Source organism: Aristolochia californica, unplaced genomic scaffold, assembly GCF_029961685.1.
Source record: "Aristolochia californica isolate CCGP_79_NKW_82.1479 unplaced genomic scaffold, dmAriCali1.0.hap1 SCAF_1, whole genome shotgun sequence".
NCBI classification, from domain to species: Eukaryota; Viridiplantae; Streptophyta; class Magnoliopsida; order Piperales; family Aristolochiaceae; genus Aristolochia; species Aristolochia californica.
The window spans coordinates 3,129,718-3,150,716 of record NW_027181770.1 but is presented as its reverse complement, the minus strand read 5'-3'; the positions used below and the strand labels follow the sequence as shown (position 1 = coordinate 3,150,716).

Here is a 20,999-nt window from a genome sequence, read left to right as displayed (position 1 = left end):
ATGAGGAGAAACTTGTGAGGTTGGGTCAGGTGAAAATATTAATTATATCAATTGTATGTAAATGGACCAATTTGCCCTTTCATTTAGCTTCTCTCTGGTTTCTCTCTCTTCCCCATCTTTCGTTCTGATTTTCTCTCTATTTTGATCGAGTGTCTTCTCTTCCCGTTTTCCCTCAACGCACGTTAGCTACACTTAGATCATGATGGAGCGGGAGTTGTTGCGAGCTCGGCAAACTTCGGTTTCTACGCCACCTATATTACTTCAGTATTAAGATAAATAAACGAATAAAATAATAATTTTTAATACCCAAATAAGAAAACTAATTATAATGTCTGAGGACCTCGGATATATGAAAATTTAAATAAAATCAATTAAGTCGGATCTAGATTTGGCGGTTAATGGCTAGACTCAAGGCGAATCGGATGGGGGACTCGACCGTAGCTCAAATTGTCCTATTCAAAATCTAATCCAATTCACTTAATGTTGGAATGTATAGCTGTATAACGTGATCGGAGGAAACTGTATAGCGTGATTGTTTCCTCCGATCCCGTGATTATATTTTATTCCTTGATTTTAGGATCTAAATTGATCCTAAAATCACCTTGTAATGTATTATAAATACCTCCTAAACGGAGAAGAATAGATCATCGGAAAACCATTCGTTCAACCTCTGTTCTTATTTTTTTGGTTCTCTGTTTTACATGGTATCAGAGCAGGAGTTTTTTCCTCTTTTCCGTCGCAGAAAGTCGGAGCTAAGTGCTCCTGTAATCGCCGAAGGAGGAAGCCGGAGGAAGGAAAAATCCGTCGGAGTTGCAGAACTCTGTTCCGGCTGTCCCGACGCAAAAAGAACGTCGTCGACGCCGACGACGGCACCACCACACTGTTACGACAGAATCCGACGCTCCGCTGCCGTTGCCGAAGACGAAGGTTGCCGTTGCCGACGACGAAGACAGCCGTTGCCGAAGACGAAGGCTGCCGAAGAAGAAACGTTTTTTTTTACGTCGTCGGAATCACGTCGCCGACGAGTTCCGACGATCGCCGACGAGCACCGACGACGGCATCACCACCCTTTTCCGAACCGAAGGTGACGCTCCACTGCCGTTGCCGAAGACGAAGACCGTTGCCGAAGACGACGGTATGTTTTTTAAACTTAGGTACTGTTGATTTATTTTGTCGACCCAGACCGGCGGGTCGACCGAATTGGACCGAACCGGTCTAAACTCGAACCGGATCAGACCACCACTGGAGCGGACCAGAATTGAATCCGCCCTGATCGTACCGAACCGGACCAGATCGAACCGGACCGGACTGAACCAAACCGGACCTGTTTAAAAAAAAAAAAAAAAAAAAAAAAAAAATCAGATCGATGGCCACCCCTACAGGCGCATCTACCGACCTTATCCCATCACCACAGATTATAGTCCACCAAGATAATTCTGCGTTTCCAACTGGAATTATCCTCGATGAGACCAATTATTCATTATGGTCCCAACTCATGGAGATGCGAATTGGCGCACGCAACAAAGCTGGATACCTCACCGGCGAAACAAAAAAACCAGCATCTGGTGATGCTAATCTTGGAGTTTGGATTACTGAAAATCAAAGAGTTAAAAGTTGGCTTATTGACTCCATGAGTCCATTACTCATGCAGCGATTTATTCGCCTCTCCACTGCCAAGGAGATATGGGAAGCAGTATCAAAAACATTCTATGATGGATCCGATGAAACTTGTATATTTGAGCTGAACCAGAGATCTTTTTCTACCAAACAAAATGGTAGACCATTATCCACATACTACAATGAACTGGTTGCTATTTTCCAAGAGATTGATCATCGAACTATATCTCAGGAAGGAACAGTCGAAAGGCTAATCCAGTTGCACTCTGCAATGGCTAGGCTTCGGGTTCATATTTTTCTCAGTGGGCTTGACTCCGAATTTGATCAAGTTCGTGGAGAAATTTTGCGAAAAGATCCCAAACTTGATTTGGAAAGTACCTATGCCTATGTCAGACGCGAATATCAACAGAGACAGACAATGGGAAGCTATCGCCCAGTCTCCGAGAACTCGGCGATGTTGGTCAACCAAAGCCGACAAGGATCATCAAACAGTCGGAACCCTCAATCCTCTGGCAAAGGTAACAATCGTGTATGTATTCACTGCGGAAAAAAAGGACATTCACAACACCGGTGTTATGAGATTATTGGCTATCCGGAGTGGTGGGATTTCTCGAAAAATCCCCGTAACAAGACTGCTGGGAAAGCTATGGTGACATCCATGGAAGATAATCAGGAGCTACCTACTGCAAATGTTGTTCATCCAGGTATTCTCGATCATGCATTAGTATTTTCTGTACATTCTAAGAATAGACCTTGGATTATTGATACAGGTGCATCCGATCACATGACAAGGGATCCCAGTCAGTTACAATCCATCCTACCCTCTCCACAATCTGTTATTTCAACAGCCAATGGTAGTACCTCTCCTATTACTGGGGAAGGATCTGTTATCTTATCCAATAATCTGACATTAGATACTGTCCTTGTGGTTCCCTCTCTTGAATATAACCTTTTGTCTGTTAGCCAAATTACTTCCACTCTTGCTTGTACTGTAACTTTTTGGCCCTCATTTTGTGTCTTTCAGGACATTCTAACCCGGAAGATTCTTGGTTATGGTGTTAGACGGGGCAAACTCTACTATTTGGAGTTGCAAGAAAACGGGGGATCGAAAATCAGTCAAACAAATCAAGCTAGTAGTGAAGATAATGCTCAAACAACTGTATGGTTATGGCACCGACGATTAGGCCACCTTTCCTTTGGTTATCTTAAGAAATTGCGACCTCAACTTTTTTCAGGTTTGACTGATGTGCATTTTCATTGTGACACATGTGAATTGGCTAAAAGCCACCGTATTGCTTATTTCCCGAGTTTGAATAAAAGTTTCGAACCTTTTGCGGTTATTCATTCTGATGTTTGGGGTCCAGCCAAGATTCCCTCTATTTCTAGAGCCCGTTACTTTGTGACTTTTATTGATGAATGCACTAGAATGACTTGGGTATCTCTGCTTATCCACAAAAGTGATGTGAGTCTAGCATTTCAGAAATTCCATACCATGATACATACTCAATACCAAAAGCAGATTCGTGTTTTGCAATGTGACAATGGTACTGAGTTTGTTAATGCTTCTCTCGAAACTTTTCTGACTACCCATGGAATTCGTCACCAGACTTCTTGCACCTATACTCCCCAACAGAATGGATTGGCAGAAAGAAAGAATAGACAACTTTTGGAAGTAGTACGTGCCTCTCTCTTTGGCATGAACATGCCTCGATTTTATTGGGGTGAAGCTATCACATCTGCTGCCTACCTCATCAATCGCACCCCTTCTAAAGTACTGGATTTTCAAACTCCTCTACATAAGCTGCAATCCCTTATTTCAATTCCCCATCTTCCAAATCTTGAACCCCGAATTTTTGGGTGTACCGCTTATGTTCATATCCCAAAGATCTTGCGAAATAAACTTGATCCATGTGCCAAGCGATGTGTATTTGTTGGCTACTCTGATTTTCAAAAAGGATATCGGTGTTATGATCCACACACCAACAAGCTCCATGTGACTTTAGATGTCTCATTCCATGAATCAGTCCCTTATTATTCAGGGGGAGTTTCTTGGACATCTCTTCAGGGGGAGAGTTCAAATGAAGAGAATGTTCCACATGAAGTTAACGGAGATGTTGAAAGAGGTGCCAAAGTTATTGAGGAGTTAGAAGCGGTGAATGAATTTTTTAAGTGTCATGATGTGCAACAAGACTATGATTCAGTAATTTCACCTGAAGAACCCCCAGAGTTGCCCCCGTCTGCACCAACAACTGAAGAATCAACCCAGAATGTTCCTCCTCAGGTAAATACGAATCTTATGTTTGATGAGTCTACTGAAACATGTCTTCCTACAGAAAACATAACCTCTAGATATCCACAAAGATTGAATAGGGGAGTTCCAAAAAAACAGTATGAACCTGATCTTGAAGCAAAGACCAAATACTCAATCAATAACTATGTGTCCTCCCATAGGTTGACTAAATCATATGCATTTACTGTTGATCAATTATCCAGGGTTTCTATTCCTAGTAATGTGCAGGATGCATTAGCTGATCCAAAATGGAAAAAAGCGATGAACGAAGAGATGGAGGCTCTACAAAAAAATGCCACTTGGGAACTTGTTCTCCAACCTAAAGGAGTAAAAACAATTGGATGTCGATGGGTGTTCACATTGAAACTCAAACCGGATGGAAGCATTGACAGATATAAAGCTCGGCTAGTTGCAAAAGGATATACGCAAAGGTATGGAATAGACTATCAGGATACTTTTGCACCAGTAGCTAAGATCAATACAATTCGTATTCTTATATCTATAGCAGCAAATCGAGACTGGCCTCTGCAACAATTTGACGTTAAAAATGCCTTCCTCAATGGAGACTTAGAAGAAGAAGTCTACATGGAACTACCACCAGGTATAAAAAATGGTTCTTTGTCTCGAGGTAAAGTTTGTAAATTGAAGAAGTCATTGTATGGGCTGAAACAGTCACCTAGAGCATGGTTTGGGAGATTCTCGACTACAATGAAGGAGTTTGGTTATAAACAAAGTAACTCAGATCATACTTTGTTTATAAAACACAAAGAAGGAAATGTAACAGCATTAATTGTATATGTTGATGATATGGTCGTGACAAGAGATGACCCAGGTGAAATGCAAGCTTTACAGGAGTATTTAGCTACTAAATTTGAAATGAAGGATCTCGGACAACTTAAATATTTTTTGGGGATTGAAGTTGCAAGATCGAAACATGGAGTCTTCCTTTCACAGCGAAAATATGTGTTGGATCTTCTAGCTGAAACCGGAATGCTTGACTGTAAACCAATAGAGACGCCGATGGAAATGCATCATAAACTCGGAATTCTTCCAGATCAAATTCCAGCAGACAAAGGGCGTTATCAGCGATTAGTTGGAAGATTAATCTACCTATCCCACACAAGGCCCGATGTAGCATATGCAGTAAGCGTTGTGAGCCAGTTCATGCATGCACCAAGTGAAGAACATATGGAAGCAGTATATCGGATCTTGAGATACTTAAAGAGTGCTCCAGGAAAAGGTTTGTTATTCTCAAAAAATGGTATCTCTAGTATTGAAGGGTATACAGACTCTGATTGGGCAGGTGATCAGACAACCAGAAGATCCACATCGGGTTACTTTACTTTTGTGGAAGGGAATCTTGTCACTTGGAGAAGCAAAAAACAGAAGGTAGTATCCAGATCAAGTGCTGAAGCTGAATTTCGAGGTATGGCTCATGGTGTATGCGAGTTGTTATGGATACGGAATATACTGAGAGACCTAGGGATTGAATACGACAAACCTATGAATCTTCACTGTGATAGCAAGGCAGCTATCGCAATTGCACAAAATCCAGTTCAACATGATCGCACTAAACATGTTGAAGTTGATCGTCATTTCATCAAAGAGAACCTCGATGCAAAGATTATACAATTCCCCTTCATTCAATCTGCGAGTCAAATGGCGGATATGCTCACGAAGGCAGTATCAGGGAAAGCATTTCATGGTATAATTGACAAGTTGGGTTTGACTGATATCTATGCACCAACTTGAGGGGGAGTGTTGGAATGTATAGCTGTATAACGTGATCGGAGGAAACTGTATAGCGTGATTGTTTCCTCCGATCCCGTGATTATATTTTATTCCTTGATTTTAGGATCTAAATTGATCCTAAAATCACCTTGTAATGTATTATAAATACCTCCTAAACGGAGAAGAATAGATCATCGGAAAACCATTCGTTCAACCTCTGTTCTTATTTTTTCGGTTCTCTGTTTTACACTTAAACTTGAAGTTTTTCACATAAATTGTGGCATTTATGCCACATGAAAACAAAATAACAATAAAATTAATTTTCCTTTGACTAATTTTTCCTTTAAAAAATTTTCTTATTGGAAAAATTCTATTTGACTATTTTTGCTTGGCTTGTCACATGAAACAAGGGAAATTAATTATGGTGGATATATTTTTTATATTAAAAATAAAAAAATTATATAAATAATAAAAATAAGAGATAACTAATAAAAATCACTTCAGTGCTTCAGGGTTTAATTTTCATATAATTTTATATTATTGTAATATTAAACTTATTTCTCTAATTTTAACATTTCTTTAAGGCCCAAGGAATAAAAATACTTGAACGGAAATTATTTTAGTCATAAAAAATGACACAAATAAAATAAATTTGTTTATGATATTTTTTTAAACTTTTCGATTAGCACAAACACACCTTTTAAAATGATTTAGAGTTATAATTATTCATCATGAGAGGCCCCTATAAGTCCTCGTGTTATATTGAGAAGAAATTCTAAAATCAGATTAAAAATAAACCTTTCTAATTGACATGACTATAAGATCCCTGGCCAGGACGGGTCAGAATAGACCGGGTTGGCGCATGAATTTGATGGTTCAAACCACGGTCTTGGACCATCTCAAGTAAATCGCATGGTCGTTAACCGTTCAAACAAGGTTTTTTTACATCCTCCCATTTTCGTCTTCCCGGCCACTATCTTATCAGCTTGGTTTTTTATGGACATCGTCTAATCTTTATTCTTTCTTTCTACGAACCAAAGCAATGGCATAGAAATCACGGAAAGTTCGATGGCTTTGAGCTTCGGCTCTCCTTGGGTTTCCCGACTATCGCTCTCCTCTGCAACTCTACCCAGAGTTCCCCCAACTCGCCCAAGCTGCAGCAGCAGCAATGTGATTCTACTCTTTCTCCACAGCAAATGCACCTCCGAAACCTGTGCTTTCAAACACTTTTCGTCTTCGCCTGCCATAAAGAGACTGCGAATCGCATCATCGTTAAGTGACAACAAGAACGTGGGAAAATTAGAATTTTCTCTGGTCGACGATGAGTTGCTGAGGCGGGTCTCGGGCGCTGCGGATGCGGATGAAGTGGTGGATATGATCAGTGAAAAAACTGGAAGAAATGGGGGAGTGTTAGAATGTTCAGATTGTAACAATATTATTAGGGCGGCTCTGGAAAGGAATAATGTTGATCTGGCCTTCTCAGTACTGTCAGCTATGCGTTCCTCTGTGGTCCAAGGTGAGTGTTTGAGTCTCTTCTTTTGATCATTGTTAAAAAATGCTAGCGAAGGAAGAGAAACAAGAGGAACTTTTCAAGTTTGACTGTGTATTTCATGGCGTGTTGTACAGGTATTTATAGGCTAGATTACATGATAAGATAACATATGAATCCGGGAAGTTCTTATCTTCCTGTATAAGATACAAGTTTACATTATCCGGGAAGTTAGAACTTCTCCGAATATGTGATTTTTTCGTACTCTCCATCTAGTTGTCATGCAGACATTGTAAACACCTAACTTGTCAAGTAAAAACTGAAATTGCACTTTTCCGAGAGGTTTGGTGAGCAAGTCAGCCAATTGTTCAATGGTAGCTACATAACCTACTTCAATAAATTCACAATTATTAGGTGGCAATCAAGCTAAATATGTTTAGTATGTTTATGAAAACAGGTTTAGCTGGAATGTTCACAAATAAACAAAAAAACAACTAACTCGTCGTCTTTATTCTGGTGGAATATTGAACTCCAATGATCCAACCACTGGATGATGACAAGCATGCATGCATGCATGCAGTAGGCCAGGTCTGTGCCAGAGAAACACCTTTTTGATATGTGCCATAGGATTGGGAGGGGGGGGGGGGGGGGGGATTGTTGGTGGCTGAAGAACCAAAAAAATGATTGATTTGATATTCTGCATCGTGTTCAATCCTGGAGAGGGAATATCTGATGTAAAAAAATGCTGTCAGGAAAGAAGAAAGGAAGTAGAGGGACGATAGGACAATAGGAAGTAGAGGTACAAACTTGCTCAGATACCATGTAAAATAGGCTAGAAAAGAAAGTGAAACAAGAGAAACTCAAAATTGACCATGTATTTCATGACTGGGTGTACAGGCATTTATAGGTTCAATTTGATGATGAATTTTCAATGAATCCAGGAAGTTTTTATAATCTTGGATAGATATCAGTTTGCATATTCTGGGAAGTTAGATATTCCTGGATAATATGTGATTTCTGCACAAGCACTTTAATTTTTACCATTGGATGACACAGATGTGATTCAAGTAATGATACTCAAGCTCACACTTATTTGATTTCAACTCAATTTTACCGTGTACTTTTGAAACTGAATAAAAGAGAAGAATAGAAAAAGGTAAGAAACATTTGCATCTGAAGCTTGTTAGTTACTTCTTGACAAAAAAATTACCTCGGTGTCTGTTACCTTTGATCCACATATTATTCTCATGTTTGATGTCTGCCTGTTGAGTTTTTTGGTTGAAGAAGAGGAGAAATATGTGAAAATGGGATTGATGATTCATGTCTGAACCTTCCGAATGGTTCATTTAAACATTAATATGTTTATTTATAACTTGTTTTCAGTATATGTATCTGCTCCTTTTGCCTTTTTGAAGATTTGAGGGAAAAAAAGAAATTGCACAACTGGAATTTCTGTTGGTTATTTGAACACCGGTATTGAATATCTTCTCAGTGTCTTCTTGGTTGTTTTCATTATGTCTACTTGAGTTGGTCTTGGTCTATATTTGTAGATACAACTGAAAAAGGTTCATTTGGTGAGAGATGGAAGTGGGCCAGACCAGATGTACGCACCTATGTTTCTCTTGTTCTGGGGCAAGCTGCATTATTACGAGTTTCAGATGCTATTAAGACAATTAAGGATGTTTCTCAAATGGGGGTGTCTTTAGGAGAGGAGGTAAGCCACTGGTAGTTGGCATGTAGTAGCTTTGTTTGTTGTCTAGGAGAAACTCTTATCGCTTTTATATTGTTTCCTATCAAAATTTTGAATGATCATTCATGGTTTATATTTGATCAGCGTTCTAGCATTATCATTTACAGTAATGTTCTCCTAGAATATATCTGTGAATCGAGATCATACAGTGATTACTGGATACATTTCTGTTTAAAAAATAAATGGATTACACTATGGTTCATCAGTCAAAGATTGTTTGTAGTACTCACATTTACTGTTAAGGAAAAGAATTATTTAATGGAAGTTGGTGCTGTGGAGACTTGTGTTAAATTTTGTTCGTATATGCAGGATAAAATTATGTGATTCATTTAAGAGATTTACTAACTGTATGCAACATTAAGTGATCATTATTTCTTGAGTAGAGTTGCACTTTCACTGACTTGGATGTGCATGTTTAACGTTTAAAGGTGCTCACTGTGTCTAACTTATCATTTATATGTTTTAAGCATCGGAAAAAAGCTTTAGCAATGTAATTTATGGCCATTGGCTAGTTCGACAAATAATAATGTATTAGTTGTTGCTTCAGTGGCTTTTTGACTGCAGCTCATACCATTGATAGTACTCTAAATAGTTCCCTACTTTCCAAAAAAAAAAAAAAAACATTTTTCTCTTTTGACATCTAAAGTGTGCTTTTTAATTGTATTCTAGGTACCTTTCGGGAAGATTGTGAAATGTCCAACTTGTATGATAGCCATTGCTGTTGTTCAACCGCAAAATGGGACTCAGGTAAGCAATTTGCATATTTCAGAATTCTTAATTTATAACCAATGTGATCTATTCGTTGGCAATACAGTAATTCAAAGTTAGAACAGGCACTTCTGTGAATTGATCAAAGCCTGAAGCCCACTTCAATTCATATGAAGCGGACCTGTATTTTTTGTTTGTGCTCTCTTGATGTCCTGAAAGCTTCCCCTTACTATAGTTTACGTGGTTCCTGCAGATAGCATCTTGTTCCAAGTGCCGCTACCAGTATGAGCTTGTTTCTGGAGATGTAATTACTATCGAATCAGCAGACATCAGGTCAGTTCAACTCTCTATTTGTGACAAAACTAAAACATTGTTTCCATTTATCATAGCGACAATTTGAGATGGCATTGGCTTCAATGTTAAGGACACATCAAGTGAGTCAAAAGTCTATTATTGTCTGGCTCTATCATTGTAAAGATCCTCTACTTGATAGATTCAATCCTAGTATTTAAGCAATTGAATGCAAACCAGCAGTTTGTTCCCTCATGTTAAGGAAATGTATAGCACTCGTCCTTTTGATGTCATTCATAGTCCATATAGTCAGGTTTTTTAGATGTAAAGCCTTCGGTGCAGTTGTGCATCTGTAGTATGTCCATTGGTAGTCCATTCATCTCGCTCTCTCTTTCTGTCTCAGCTCAAGACCTTGGCTGGGGAGTATCTTTTGAAACCCTCCATTGGCATGCTTGAATTTTGAGAAACTCCAAAATCAACTTAATTTTTGTTTTTTTTAACACAAAAAAGTCCTCGTTCGTTTTCCATACCTGTTTCAGCAGAGTAATAAATGTTTATGGGTGACCAAGAATTTTTTTAAACTAACTCCTTGTGAGGAACTATTTTACTAAAAAAGAGTAGCTACAATACTATTAGAGAGACTTAACAGGCTTCTAATTTTATTTTTTTTCAATTATTCATCTGGAAACAAATACTGAGGGATGTTTGCTTAAAAATTCTACAAACATGTTTTTTTTAAAAAAATTCTACTAAAATTTTTCTCCCCCAAGCACATTAAGGCTGCAATTCCAAGGTAGTAAACTCAGTTATTTATGATGGATTAGAGTTCTAATTCCACAAAACAAAAGTGGGAATTGTAGTAGAATTATGCAATTGGCTGGCTACGTGGTAAAACTTTTCAGTGCAGTCTTACATCATCATTCTAGTGGTGAATTTGATCTCATAATAAGAACTACAGATTGTTTGTATTTGCTACTTTATAGTAATCTTTACATGTGATGTTGATTTTGGGATATTCACTTTTTCTAAGGATCTGCTCCTGACGAACGCAGCATGGATATCTCTGCATGGGAAAAGGGGCTGAGGTTGCTTCAAATCATGAAGCAGAGCATCCCTGCAGCTCTTCACTCCATTGTGGTAATACGCTCTAAATGCTATTCTCTTTGTTACTGTTCATTGTGGATGAGGATGTTAACTAGGCCATAAGGCTGAGAGACTTTTCTTGGTATCGGCACATTTAGAATGATAGTTACTGCTAGAACATGCAACTTCTCTGTGTTGCAAATTGAGTTCTTTTTGTGGTCTAGACAACTAATGTGTTTGCCTTTGAAAATTGGGGATCAAATTGCATAATATAATTTTAATCATGAAAGCGAGAAATGCACCAGGACTTGCTTTGAATTTTTAAATTATCTAATAATTACTTTTTTTAGCTAGTGCAAACAAAACCACCCTATGCCTAAGCTAGTTAAAAGAAAACTAAATTACGGGAAGGTTGAAAACCAGCTCTCATCTTTAGACTGTAGGGCATGCTTTTTGGATCTTTTGGACAGTTAAGTTTTATGAAATTGAAGTCTCTCCCGAGCCCTGCTAAGAAAGTTTCATGTGATGCTGTCACACTTGGCCAATTCAAATCAGAGTCCTATAATGTTATGCCCGTGTGATGAGCACTTGGTGTTGATGCAATTTGAACGTTATACTTAGTGTCAACAAAAAAACCACAGCCATAAGCAATCTCAGTAGTTTCTGCTTTTCTACTGTCTGGAGAAAAGAGATCTCTCTTTTATTTTTATTTGTTTTGAGAGAATTATAGTTAAAATTTTGATCATCTTGTAATTGCAAAATTTAATCTAGTGCATGAGAAGATTATTATTTACGGGTGCCCTATCTCACAACTTCCTCTTTTCTTTACATAGAAGGTTTCTTTTTTATTTGTATTGCTAACTTAGCTGTCTTTTTATCATTGTGCTAGTCACCTGTACTGGAACTAATACATTGCTGTTCCTAATGTTTTAGGTCAGGACCCCATCTGGCTCTGCTCGTACACACAAGTTTGCAACAAAAACAGTTGAACTTCCTGCTCAAGAAGGGGAGCGTGTGACAATAGCTCTTGCAGCTCCTTCAAATGTTTATCGGGATATGGGTCCATTAAGATTTTCTGCAAGATCTCCAGGATTTAACCCTGGAGAACCAATGTCTATGACAAACCACACAACGGGGCAGGAGTCACAGTTGCTGAGAGCCCCTATGAAGAATGGGAACCTCTCCATATTTAATCCTTCTATTCTTGTCCCAACTCTTGCCGTACTGGCCACTGGAGACATAGCTTCTGGAGTTGTGGATCCCAGTCTTCCTCGACTTATTTCAGTTGCTGTCATTGCCTCAGTGGCTATTGGGACTACAATAAATAGTGTTGTAATGCCAAAACTGAATCAGGTATTTGAAATTAAATGCATAATGTTTCTAGAATTTTGTTTTTCTTATTAGTTATTGGTAAAGACACATTTAAAATTGCATGAGATTTTTTATGTCCTTCAAGAAACTCTCTAAGTGAATATTACTTGTCTAAATATCCTTGTTCCTAAAAGTTATGCAAAGTCGTTGGTCCTATGCCGGTCAATATGCTCCAGATTACTTGAAGGCACATCCTGTTTGATGTGAATAAGCAATTGTTGCTTGGTTCTAACTGATCCAAACTCGACTATCCCTTATAAAAAATCTGGTTGTTGAATGTATTTAATATTTTTATGAAAGATTTGAATGTATTTAATATGGCATTAGAAAATTTAAGCCTTAGTGTGCATGCACTTTCTTCAAGTTTTAGTCATCAACACCTGAATTGAGAGGCTTTTGCTGGCACATTTTCAATATGTAAAACTACATGTCAGTAATTTTCCCATTGATGATGTCTTGGAATCATGCTGATTATGTGCTCTGAGGCTTTACCTAAGAAGTATGAGTTTTGACACTAAATGTTACATTATTCTATTATAGTCATTCTCTTGTTTTGTTGCAGCTTCCACAGAAGCTTGTGGATGTTATTGCTCTCAAGCAACAGCTCTTGTCTCAGTATGACTTCCTTCAAAATCGCATTAAAGACCTAAGTCAAGCTGCAGAGAAGGAGGTATCTTCGTGGGGACTATAACAGTTATCTAGTAATAGTTACTTGAACTGCATATTCAATGTTTCTTGTAGAATCTCCTAGGTCCATAGAGGCTTGCCAACTGGCCAAGGAAATACACAGGCCAAACCCAGAAATTTCCATGATGTAACCAAATACACCTACCACATGCTTGGTAGATGCGTTTTGAGTTCTACATTTTCTTGAATTCTTTTATCACATAGCTAAAGCACACACATCACTGTTCAAAATATCCTCTATGCTTTTAGATGGCCAATAAAGGTCTGTAAGACAATTTAGAAAAAAAAGAGACACCCCTATAAGACATAATTAAACAACCATGTGATCTGAACTATATGGTAATGACAGAAATTGTTGTAACCTGTATGCATCTGTATATGGACAGTCTGAATTACTGCTACTATCATTCATGGCGAAAATGAGAATTGCACCGAATTTTTGGTGGCTTCTGGAATATCATTTTCTGTGTGTTTTCTAACAGAAGCTTGATGCTGTAATCTTATTTGAAAATTTGTGTTTCTTTGGAAGGTTTGGATGTTGGCTCGGATGTGCCAGTTGGAGAACAAAATTGTAGCAGTGGGAGAACCATCATATCGGTAACAATTCTCTTCTTGACCTTTCCAAAGAAATATCTCTGAACTCTTTATTTACTGAATATGTTTCTATTCATCCTTGAAGATAAGGAAAGTATTGGGATTGGTCATGTGTCAAAGAATACTTCTGCTCAGTAGATTATTTCTTGATTGCAGTGCTCGAAGAAGTAGAGTCCAGAGGGTACGTCAAAGCTTGGAAGCTTCCCTTCTAGGAAGGATTGAACTGATTGACAGCTATGCAAAGGTAATTAAGCACCTCATGTGTTCGGTAATAATATTTTGATATGCCATCTTTTAATGTTCCAATGTTTGTTTGGATGGACATGCTACTGCCAGATATCTTCAATGATCGAAATTGAGGTGGAAATGGACTCGGATGTTCTTGCTGCAGAAGCAGTAAGCAATGCAGTGAGTTCTGGATCATATTACTCTTGTCTAAGTTTTCCATGGAGTATACAGATGCCACCAATTCCTTCATTCCGTTAGCTATGTTACTTGCCCTCTCTCTTTCTGCCTCTAAACTTGGGTTCTTTGATCCTGGGTAATTCAGGAATCTATTTCACAGCAAATAGAGCAAATTATGGAGTTGGAAAACCTTGAGGAGGTATTTTGTCTCCATTGTTGAATTGCACAAGCAATTAACCTTTGAAACACCTTCTCTTTTTTCTTAAAAAATTCTGTGTTTTCTTTCATTTATATTTTGATGAGAAAATGGAATTTCTTTTTTATTTTTTAGCGCTGGAGAATCCAAGCCGAGGCAAATGATGAAGTGGAAAGACTGCTGAGTACTCAGCCATTGTCTACTGAAGCTGTTTGACCACTATGTATTATCCCATTCCCAAGTTTTGCATTTTTTGGTGGAAAAAAACATAACATTGGTCTTTGATTCGTTCTTCCTCAGGTTAATATCAGACCAAACTGTGGAAACTGTATGCATACTAGCTACCTCAGTAATGGAGATGAAACAGAGAAACAACCATCACTGTACAAAAGGTTGGTACCTTGTAAGAGGGATTTTAACCATGCAAGAATAGTCGAGATTGGCTCGACAGCTCAATTGGCTTCTGTATCATATTCTCGTAACTTGACGAGTTCACGACCCCCAGTTTGGTGCAGCGACACACCCATCGTCGATCCATATCAAGCTGTTATTGTAGTTGCTTCTTGCAGGACTTGCTGAGAATGGATAAGCTCTCTCTATTTATTCCTTGTTCAAGGATAATCTTGTTTTTACCTTTGGTTGTCATTTCCTATTTGTAACAATTTGAAGACGTATCTGAATCAAACCAACAGTTTATTCTTGGAAAGATGCTCTCAATAATAAAATATAAGTACACTCGATCAATGAGCTTGGATTTCAAGTCGTCATTGAAATGGTGTTTGAGAACTGCTACCTTTTGCATAGATGAAGAAAATTTTACTGAAAAAAAAGAAGAAGAGAGCTAACAGTATCAACCATCAGATTGGATTTAGGACTGAGCTTGTTGAGTTGAAAAGAAAGATACCTTCTATTCCAACCAGTCTCTTTGAACTCGTACAGAGTTTCGCCGCCGAACCGGTGAATCGAGGCGAGTATAAAAATGGCTGTTACATACAAAGAAGATTTTTTCAATGAGTTGGTTTGCATATCTAATGATTAACAGACATTTTTTGTCAAAAAAGCTTACCTCAATTTCTCGATCTTGATTACGGAATCTTTCGGCTAAACCGTGTGCTAAAGTTGATTGCCCGAAAAAGCAAATCAGGCTGAATTTCGTATCTCGTAGACCGCATATAATCTTTGGGAAAGCAAATCTAACTCAATTCGGCCGACAGAATTTGCTGCAACGAGATGCTGACCAATTCAAACCCATAACTGATTAAAAATGGTCAAAAAGCCACCCCAGAAGGGCCAAATCCGACTCCAATCCAGCCACCAGAGTCGGTGGCTACTGTTATCATTAAATGGCTCTGTGAATCTTACTAAAAGTGTTCATTATGATTCAGTGAACTGGGGAACACTAAAAGTGTTTTAAAGGAATATTAAGTAGCTCAAAGTCGTCTTATCGAGTAAGATTTCCTCCACAATCCAGAGCATTTGTCCCTGAAAGGCCATGTAAGAACACAGCATCTGGATTAATAAAGCAAGTAATAATAAACTGGTCGTCTTGCTTCGTCGTCTTCGACGATTCATTTATTGGCTGGTAAAAGCCAGACAGCCAAATCAGATTATTGTGAACGACTTAAAAAGAGCCAGTTGGCGATTGACGGCAACGTTTAGATTCCTCTTTTAGTGAGGTCATCTCTTGCCAGTAGACATGAGAGCGACGAGTTTCATCCTTCGTTTGAGGCAAAATTATACAACGGGCTTACCGACATTGGACTGCATGTCTCAGTGGAATTAGCAACTACAGTGCCAAGAGATGTTTTGCTACCGCTGGGAGTTTCCTTCTCACGTATTTTGTGCTAATTCCTTCAGTTATTAGATAACCGAGAACCCTTACAGCCGAAATTTGCCACTGTTTGGGACAGTTGACTAACCTGGTACTCGTGGGGGTGGATGCCCTGCCATATGCGGCAGCAGAAACATTCATTAGGAAAGAGCTGGAAAACTCCACCATTATCTGGAGCAAGGAAGGGGCCGACCAACTCGTACCTACAAAAGCAAAATGATGAAGAGGTACTCTCCCTAATATCTCCTTAGTAGAGAGGAGGCAAAAGCAAGGAGAGGAGGATCTTCCTTCACCTCACTCTTCACTCTTCTCTATGCAAAAAAAAAAAAAAAGACTTTGTCAACCACATTGTCGGTTGGTATAGGGACTGGGAGATCATATCTGTAAATACATATGTACGATAATTGAATTGTTTGCGAAAGGTGAATAAGACTCTTTTCTCCATTTTAATGAGCTTCATTGGAAGAGACCAACTCCATTGGTATAATAAAGCTTGAGCTGAAACTCTTTCGAGATCATTGAATTACAAACCTTAAGTCTCATCTTTCTTGTTACCCGATCAAAAAATAACTTACCAAGGAAGTAAACTATTTCTTTTGCGTTTTCTCAGGTTTATTATACTCACTTCGAAGTGGGGAGTATTCTTTTCTTAACCATTAAAATTCCTTAGAAAAACTCTGTAAAAGGAGTTTGCTTTTGCACACTGATGCCCACAAACCCTCTCGTCCTCTCGATTCTTGACTGTATAGGGCCGAACTTGCACTTGCCGGGATGCTAGTTGACAAATCCTTAAGGCAAAGATGGATTGCTAACCCAACTCCCAGTCACTTCGACTATTGCTTGTTAAATCACTGGAATCCATTTCAATTCGGCCCCAGCTTTCCCTTTTCTTCTTCAATCTCTCTCTTCTCTCACTCTACTCGTCGAAACTAAAAGCACTTTAACATTATTTCCGGTCAGAAAAATCAGACTGCTGCTGTTACAAATTTGAGGAAGTTTAACTAATCGTGGTCTTCGGTGTTCATAGATCTCTCCCTCTCTATTTAGTGAAATTCCGGTTGTCTGAGATTTCTGGCAGGAGGAACTGGCTATTTGAAACAAACGATTCAGTCGCATGGACCTGCTATTACATAATGGCTACGAGTTGGATTGAATAACATGAGAGCTCGAAAGATAATGACTGATACAGGGGACGACGAAGGAGAAGAGAACCATGATCGGAATTCAGGATTCTGATGTGGAAAATTGATGTACCATAATGTCCTTCAGGCATGGTTCTACATATCTCAGTTATGGGTTGATCCGGTCTCACCACACATGGGTTCTATAGTTATCTATCACATTAACATCTGATTCAAGAAACGGAGACAGGAACAAGTAAGATTGGAGTTGAATCCATGTTACAGAAAAAATACACATCTTCTTTTCAGCATTATCGAAGCTATGAAAGAGGAAAGTGGACATGTGTTCACCAACTACCAGTGGAGCAGGCGAGGGACTTGTCCATGTGATATGCACCCTTCTCCCAGTTTGCTTGGCCCATCTCTGACGACTTCAAACTCTCTCACCCCCTCTCTCCTATCATTGACCACATGGAGTAGTTCACGACATTGCTCACTGCAAGAGAAAAACCTGAAGGTTGGCAAAGTTGGGGAGAGGTAGATGATCAACCCGGGAGTCGTCTTCCCCTTGGCTGGGTCCCTTCGTATTTACCCAGCAAAAACAAAAAGACGATGAACAGTATCGACAAATTTCGTAAAGTGAGCCAGTGCCGCCCATCAATGCTTTCTGACGGAACGCGTGAAATTTCAATGCCTTTTGTCCCTATCTTGAAAGTAGCTTCTTTTCCTTCCTGGAACCACACATACCTGTAGAAGACGTTGTGTTGAATGATCCAAATCTTCAGTGGAGCATTTCCGCAAACACCTAATATTTAAATTTGCCGCAAACCCACCAAGCAGGCGGTGGTACCTCCCACTCGAGTCAAGTCCCTGGATATCATCCCATTATTATTACCTTCGGAGAATATGTATTCCATGTACGAAGTAACTCTGTCATCAGTCTTCAAATGGATCATTACACATCACTGTGAGATAGTCTCTGTAACTCCACTAAGGAGCGTCCCGATCACTTCATTTCAGAAACTTTGATTGATTTGATCGCCTTCACCTTTCCTTCGCGATGTTATCTGTAAGGGGACGGAATTCCATAACGAAATCTGGATCTACCCTGCCAATAATATGTCGCAATTCTGTAATTTCATTTAGAATCACGACGCGGAAATAAGCTTGGTTTGGAAACAGAAACAGAAACAGAAACAGAGCCCATGCGGCCTTTGAGAGTAACCGCATGGCATGTCGGCTTTGCACATGCGATGTCTCCTCTCTTCGTGATTCCTTTAGATGAAAAAAATAAACGTTAAATAGAGGTTCTTCTGGCAGGAAGAATACAGAGACTCCATTATTTTGAATTTTATGTACTTTCAGCATCAAATCATTTGAAGTTCAGGTCTTTCCCTACAAATCATTTATTAATCTGAGCACTACTGTACCCAGATTTTGTCAATCACATTAAACTAAACTGGGGTTCTTTCACTTTAAAAGAAAATTGGATTCTTTCTTCTTTATTATCTATCTTTCACTGTTGGAAAGGCAAAAGAAAAGCTGTGCTTTCGGTATAAAAGAGTAATCATGCACGGCCTCTGCTTTCGATGCCCTTTCTGGTGCCTATAGGTTGATTGAAATTTTCGAATCCCCCACGTAATCTCTCAAACTTTGGCAAATTGCTCCATTATTAGGATAAGATTAATACACACGCGAGCTTATAGAAGAAAGACATACTGAAACAGTAAAAAGGAGACAGATTGGTGAGAAGCTTTCTCAAGTGAAAACAACGCGCTCCGTTGTAGAAGAAAAGAAAACTGAAAGACGATCTTTTTCTTTCTGGCTTTTTGGCAAATTCCATCCTATTTTTAGGAACTGGAATCGAAGGAACAAGCAAACTGGCAAACCGTTCTGTTGCCCAATGTTCCCGTACTTTTACTCGACCTCCTTTTATACCTTTTCTTCCTCTCGTCGGTTTAATAAATTCGCTAAGCATCCGCATTAACTATCGTAAGCAAAAAACTCTGTGCTCGTAAAGCAAAAAGAACAGGAAGAGAATAAGTTAAATCGAGTTTTACCCACGAACTTACTCCACCAGCTCAGTGGCTCAATCAGTATCTGAAGTCAAATTGGGCAACGCCATTGAAGACCTGAAACTTTCTTTTCAATGAGTGGAAATTGGAAAGCTTTTGCTCAATACCGTAGGTCTGAAAGTCGGACAGACATCCTCTTCAGAAGTCTTTTTCTACCTTGAAATCATGCTAGGAAAGGAAAATCTTTTCCATCCTCTTTGTCCCATCTGAAAAAAAAGATAAAAAAGGAAATTTCGGGATTCGTCTCTCTCATCGTGACGACTTTCATCGGTCTCAGCAGTCCAAGGAGGAGACGGTGGGAGAGACCGTGAGGATTGAGAAATTGGCATTTTAGTAAAACCAGCTGTTCACATGTGCAGGACACAGCGAGGACGTGGATACATCAATTCCGGACGACCGCGCGCCAGACCCAGTAAGTTTCCCGCTGCCAGGCGTAAAAGCTGTCGGTGAGCTCGTTATTACAAATCTAACATTATAAATCTAATGGACTAAACTACCCTCAAAATCTAATGGACTAAACTAAACAGTGTCCTGTCGCGTGTCAACAATTCCAAGTTGACTCGGACTAAAATGAGATAAAAGAGCAAAATATAGGTTTTAATTCCGAGTTCACTCGGACTAAAATGAGTTAAAAGGTTTCGAATTTATACAAAGGCAAAGACAATGCAAAATGTTAATTAAAAATTAAAATTAATTATGTGTAAATTTTAGTTTTAAAATTATTAGGGAATAAAATGGTTTATAGTAGTAAAAAATAAGGCCACTAAGTGTGGAAAACTCTGCTGATTTTGTGACACTAATTTTTCCTCTTAACCACACCCTTAGTACAATTTTGTTGTGCATAAGGACCCTTTTGTCGGTTAATTTTCGAGTCAGCCTTTTTTCAAGTAAAAATTAGATTTACTTTAAAATCAAATGACCTAGTCTATTGATCCAAATTGGAACATAAATTGGTCCAATTCAATAATCAATTTAAGAAACTTGGAAATTTTTCCAGGTAAAATTTAGATTTACCTTAAAATCAAATGACCTACTCTACTGATCCTAACTGGATCATAAATTGGTCCAATTCAATAATCAATTTAAGAAACTTGGAAATTTTTTCAGGTCAAATTTAGATTTACCTTAAAATCAAATGACCTACTCTATTGATCGAGACTGGATCATAAATTGGTGCAATTCAATAATCAATGTAAGAAACTTGGAAATTTTTTCAGGTAAAAATTAGATTTACCTTAAAATCAAATGACCTAGTCTATTGATCCAGACTGGAACATAAATTGGTCCAATTCAATAATCAATGTAAGAAACTTGAAAGATTCTTTAATGGAGGGAGGATTCAAAGTGGAGATCGAACACTTAGTACAAAAAATGTAATACCAACTTAGCAAATTTACATATAATAATTTTTATATATGTGGCTCAATTTTAAAGAGAAATGGGTATTTTAATTCTTATTTAATTTTTTATACACAATAAGTCATTCTATCAGTTAAAAGATAATACAAGCCACCTGAATTTTTATTTTTTTCTATATTTATATATATATATATATATTTATCTATTTATATATTATTCTAGAATTGTTTCAGATGAATATCAGTTTTCTAGTGGGGGCAATTTTGAGAAAAACAGAGAAAATAAAATAAAATAAAAACAAAAAAATAAGAACCGAAATCGGATGAAGAGGGGCAAAGAGACATGTGAGACTTGAGTGACTCCCTGAGCTCCCGAGTAGCTTCAGAAGCCAGCTAAAGCTG

General features: G+C 38.4%; 1 protein-coding gene across 1 annotated transcript; it reads left to right on the top strand.

The window, feature by feature from the left end:
• Positions 1 to 6,680: 6,680 nt before the first annotated feature.
• On the top strand, positions 6,681 to 14,947 carry LOC137955988 (uncharacterized). The gene is made up of 13 exons (XM_068803259.1): positions 6,681 to 7,154; positions 8,678 to 8,841; positions 9,547 to 9,624; positions 9,839 to 9,918; positions 10,929 to 11,013; positions 11,893 to 12,312; positions 12,893 to 13,000; positions 13,547 to 13,614; positions 13,768 to 13,855; positions 13,948 to 14,019; positions 14,162 to 14,215; positions 14,348 to 14,435; positions 14,513 to 14,947. Exons 1-12 carry the CDS (start codon positions 6,707 to 6,709, stop codon positions 14,426 to 14,428), a joined length of 1,746 nt encoding a protein of 581 aa, XP_068659360.1. The 5' UTR covers positions 6,681 to 6,706; the 3' UTR covers positions 14,429 to 14,435; positions 14,513 to 14,947.
• The last annotated feature ends 6,052 nt before the right edge of the window (positions 14,948 to 20,999 follow it).

Bases quoted from the DNA above. Each gene is read 5' to 3' on its own strand.
- LOC137955988 (XM_068803259.1), top strand. From the start codon at position 6,707: ATGGCTTTGAGCTTCGGCTCTCCTTGGGTTTCCCGACTATCGCTCTCC. The intron at 9,625-9,838 runs GTAAGCAATTTG...TGGTTCCTGCAG, and splicing joins AACCGCAAAATGGGACTCAG to ATAGCATCTTGTTCCAAGTG. The intron at 14,216-14,347 runs GTATTTTGTCTC...TTTATTTTTTAG, and splicing joins AGTTGGAAAACCTTGAGGAG to CGCTGGAGAATCCAAGCCGA.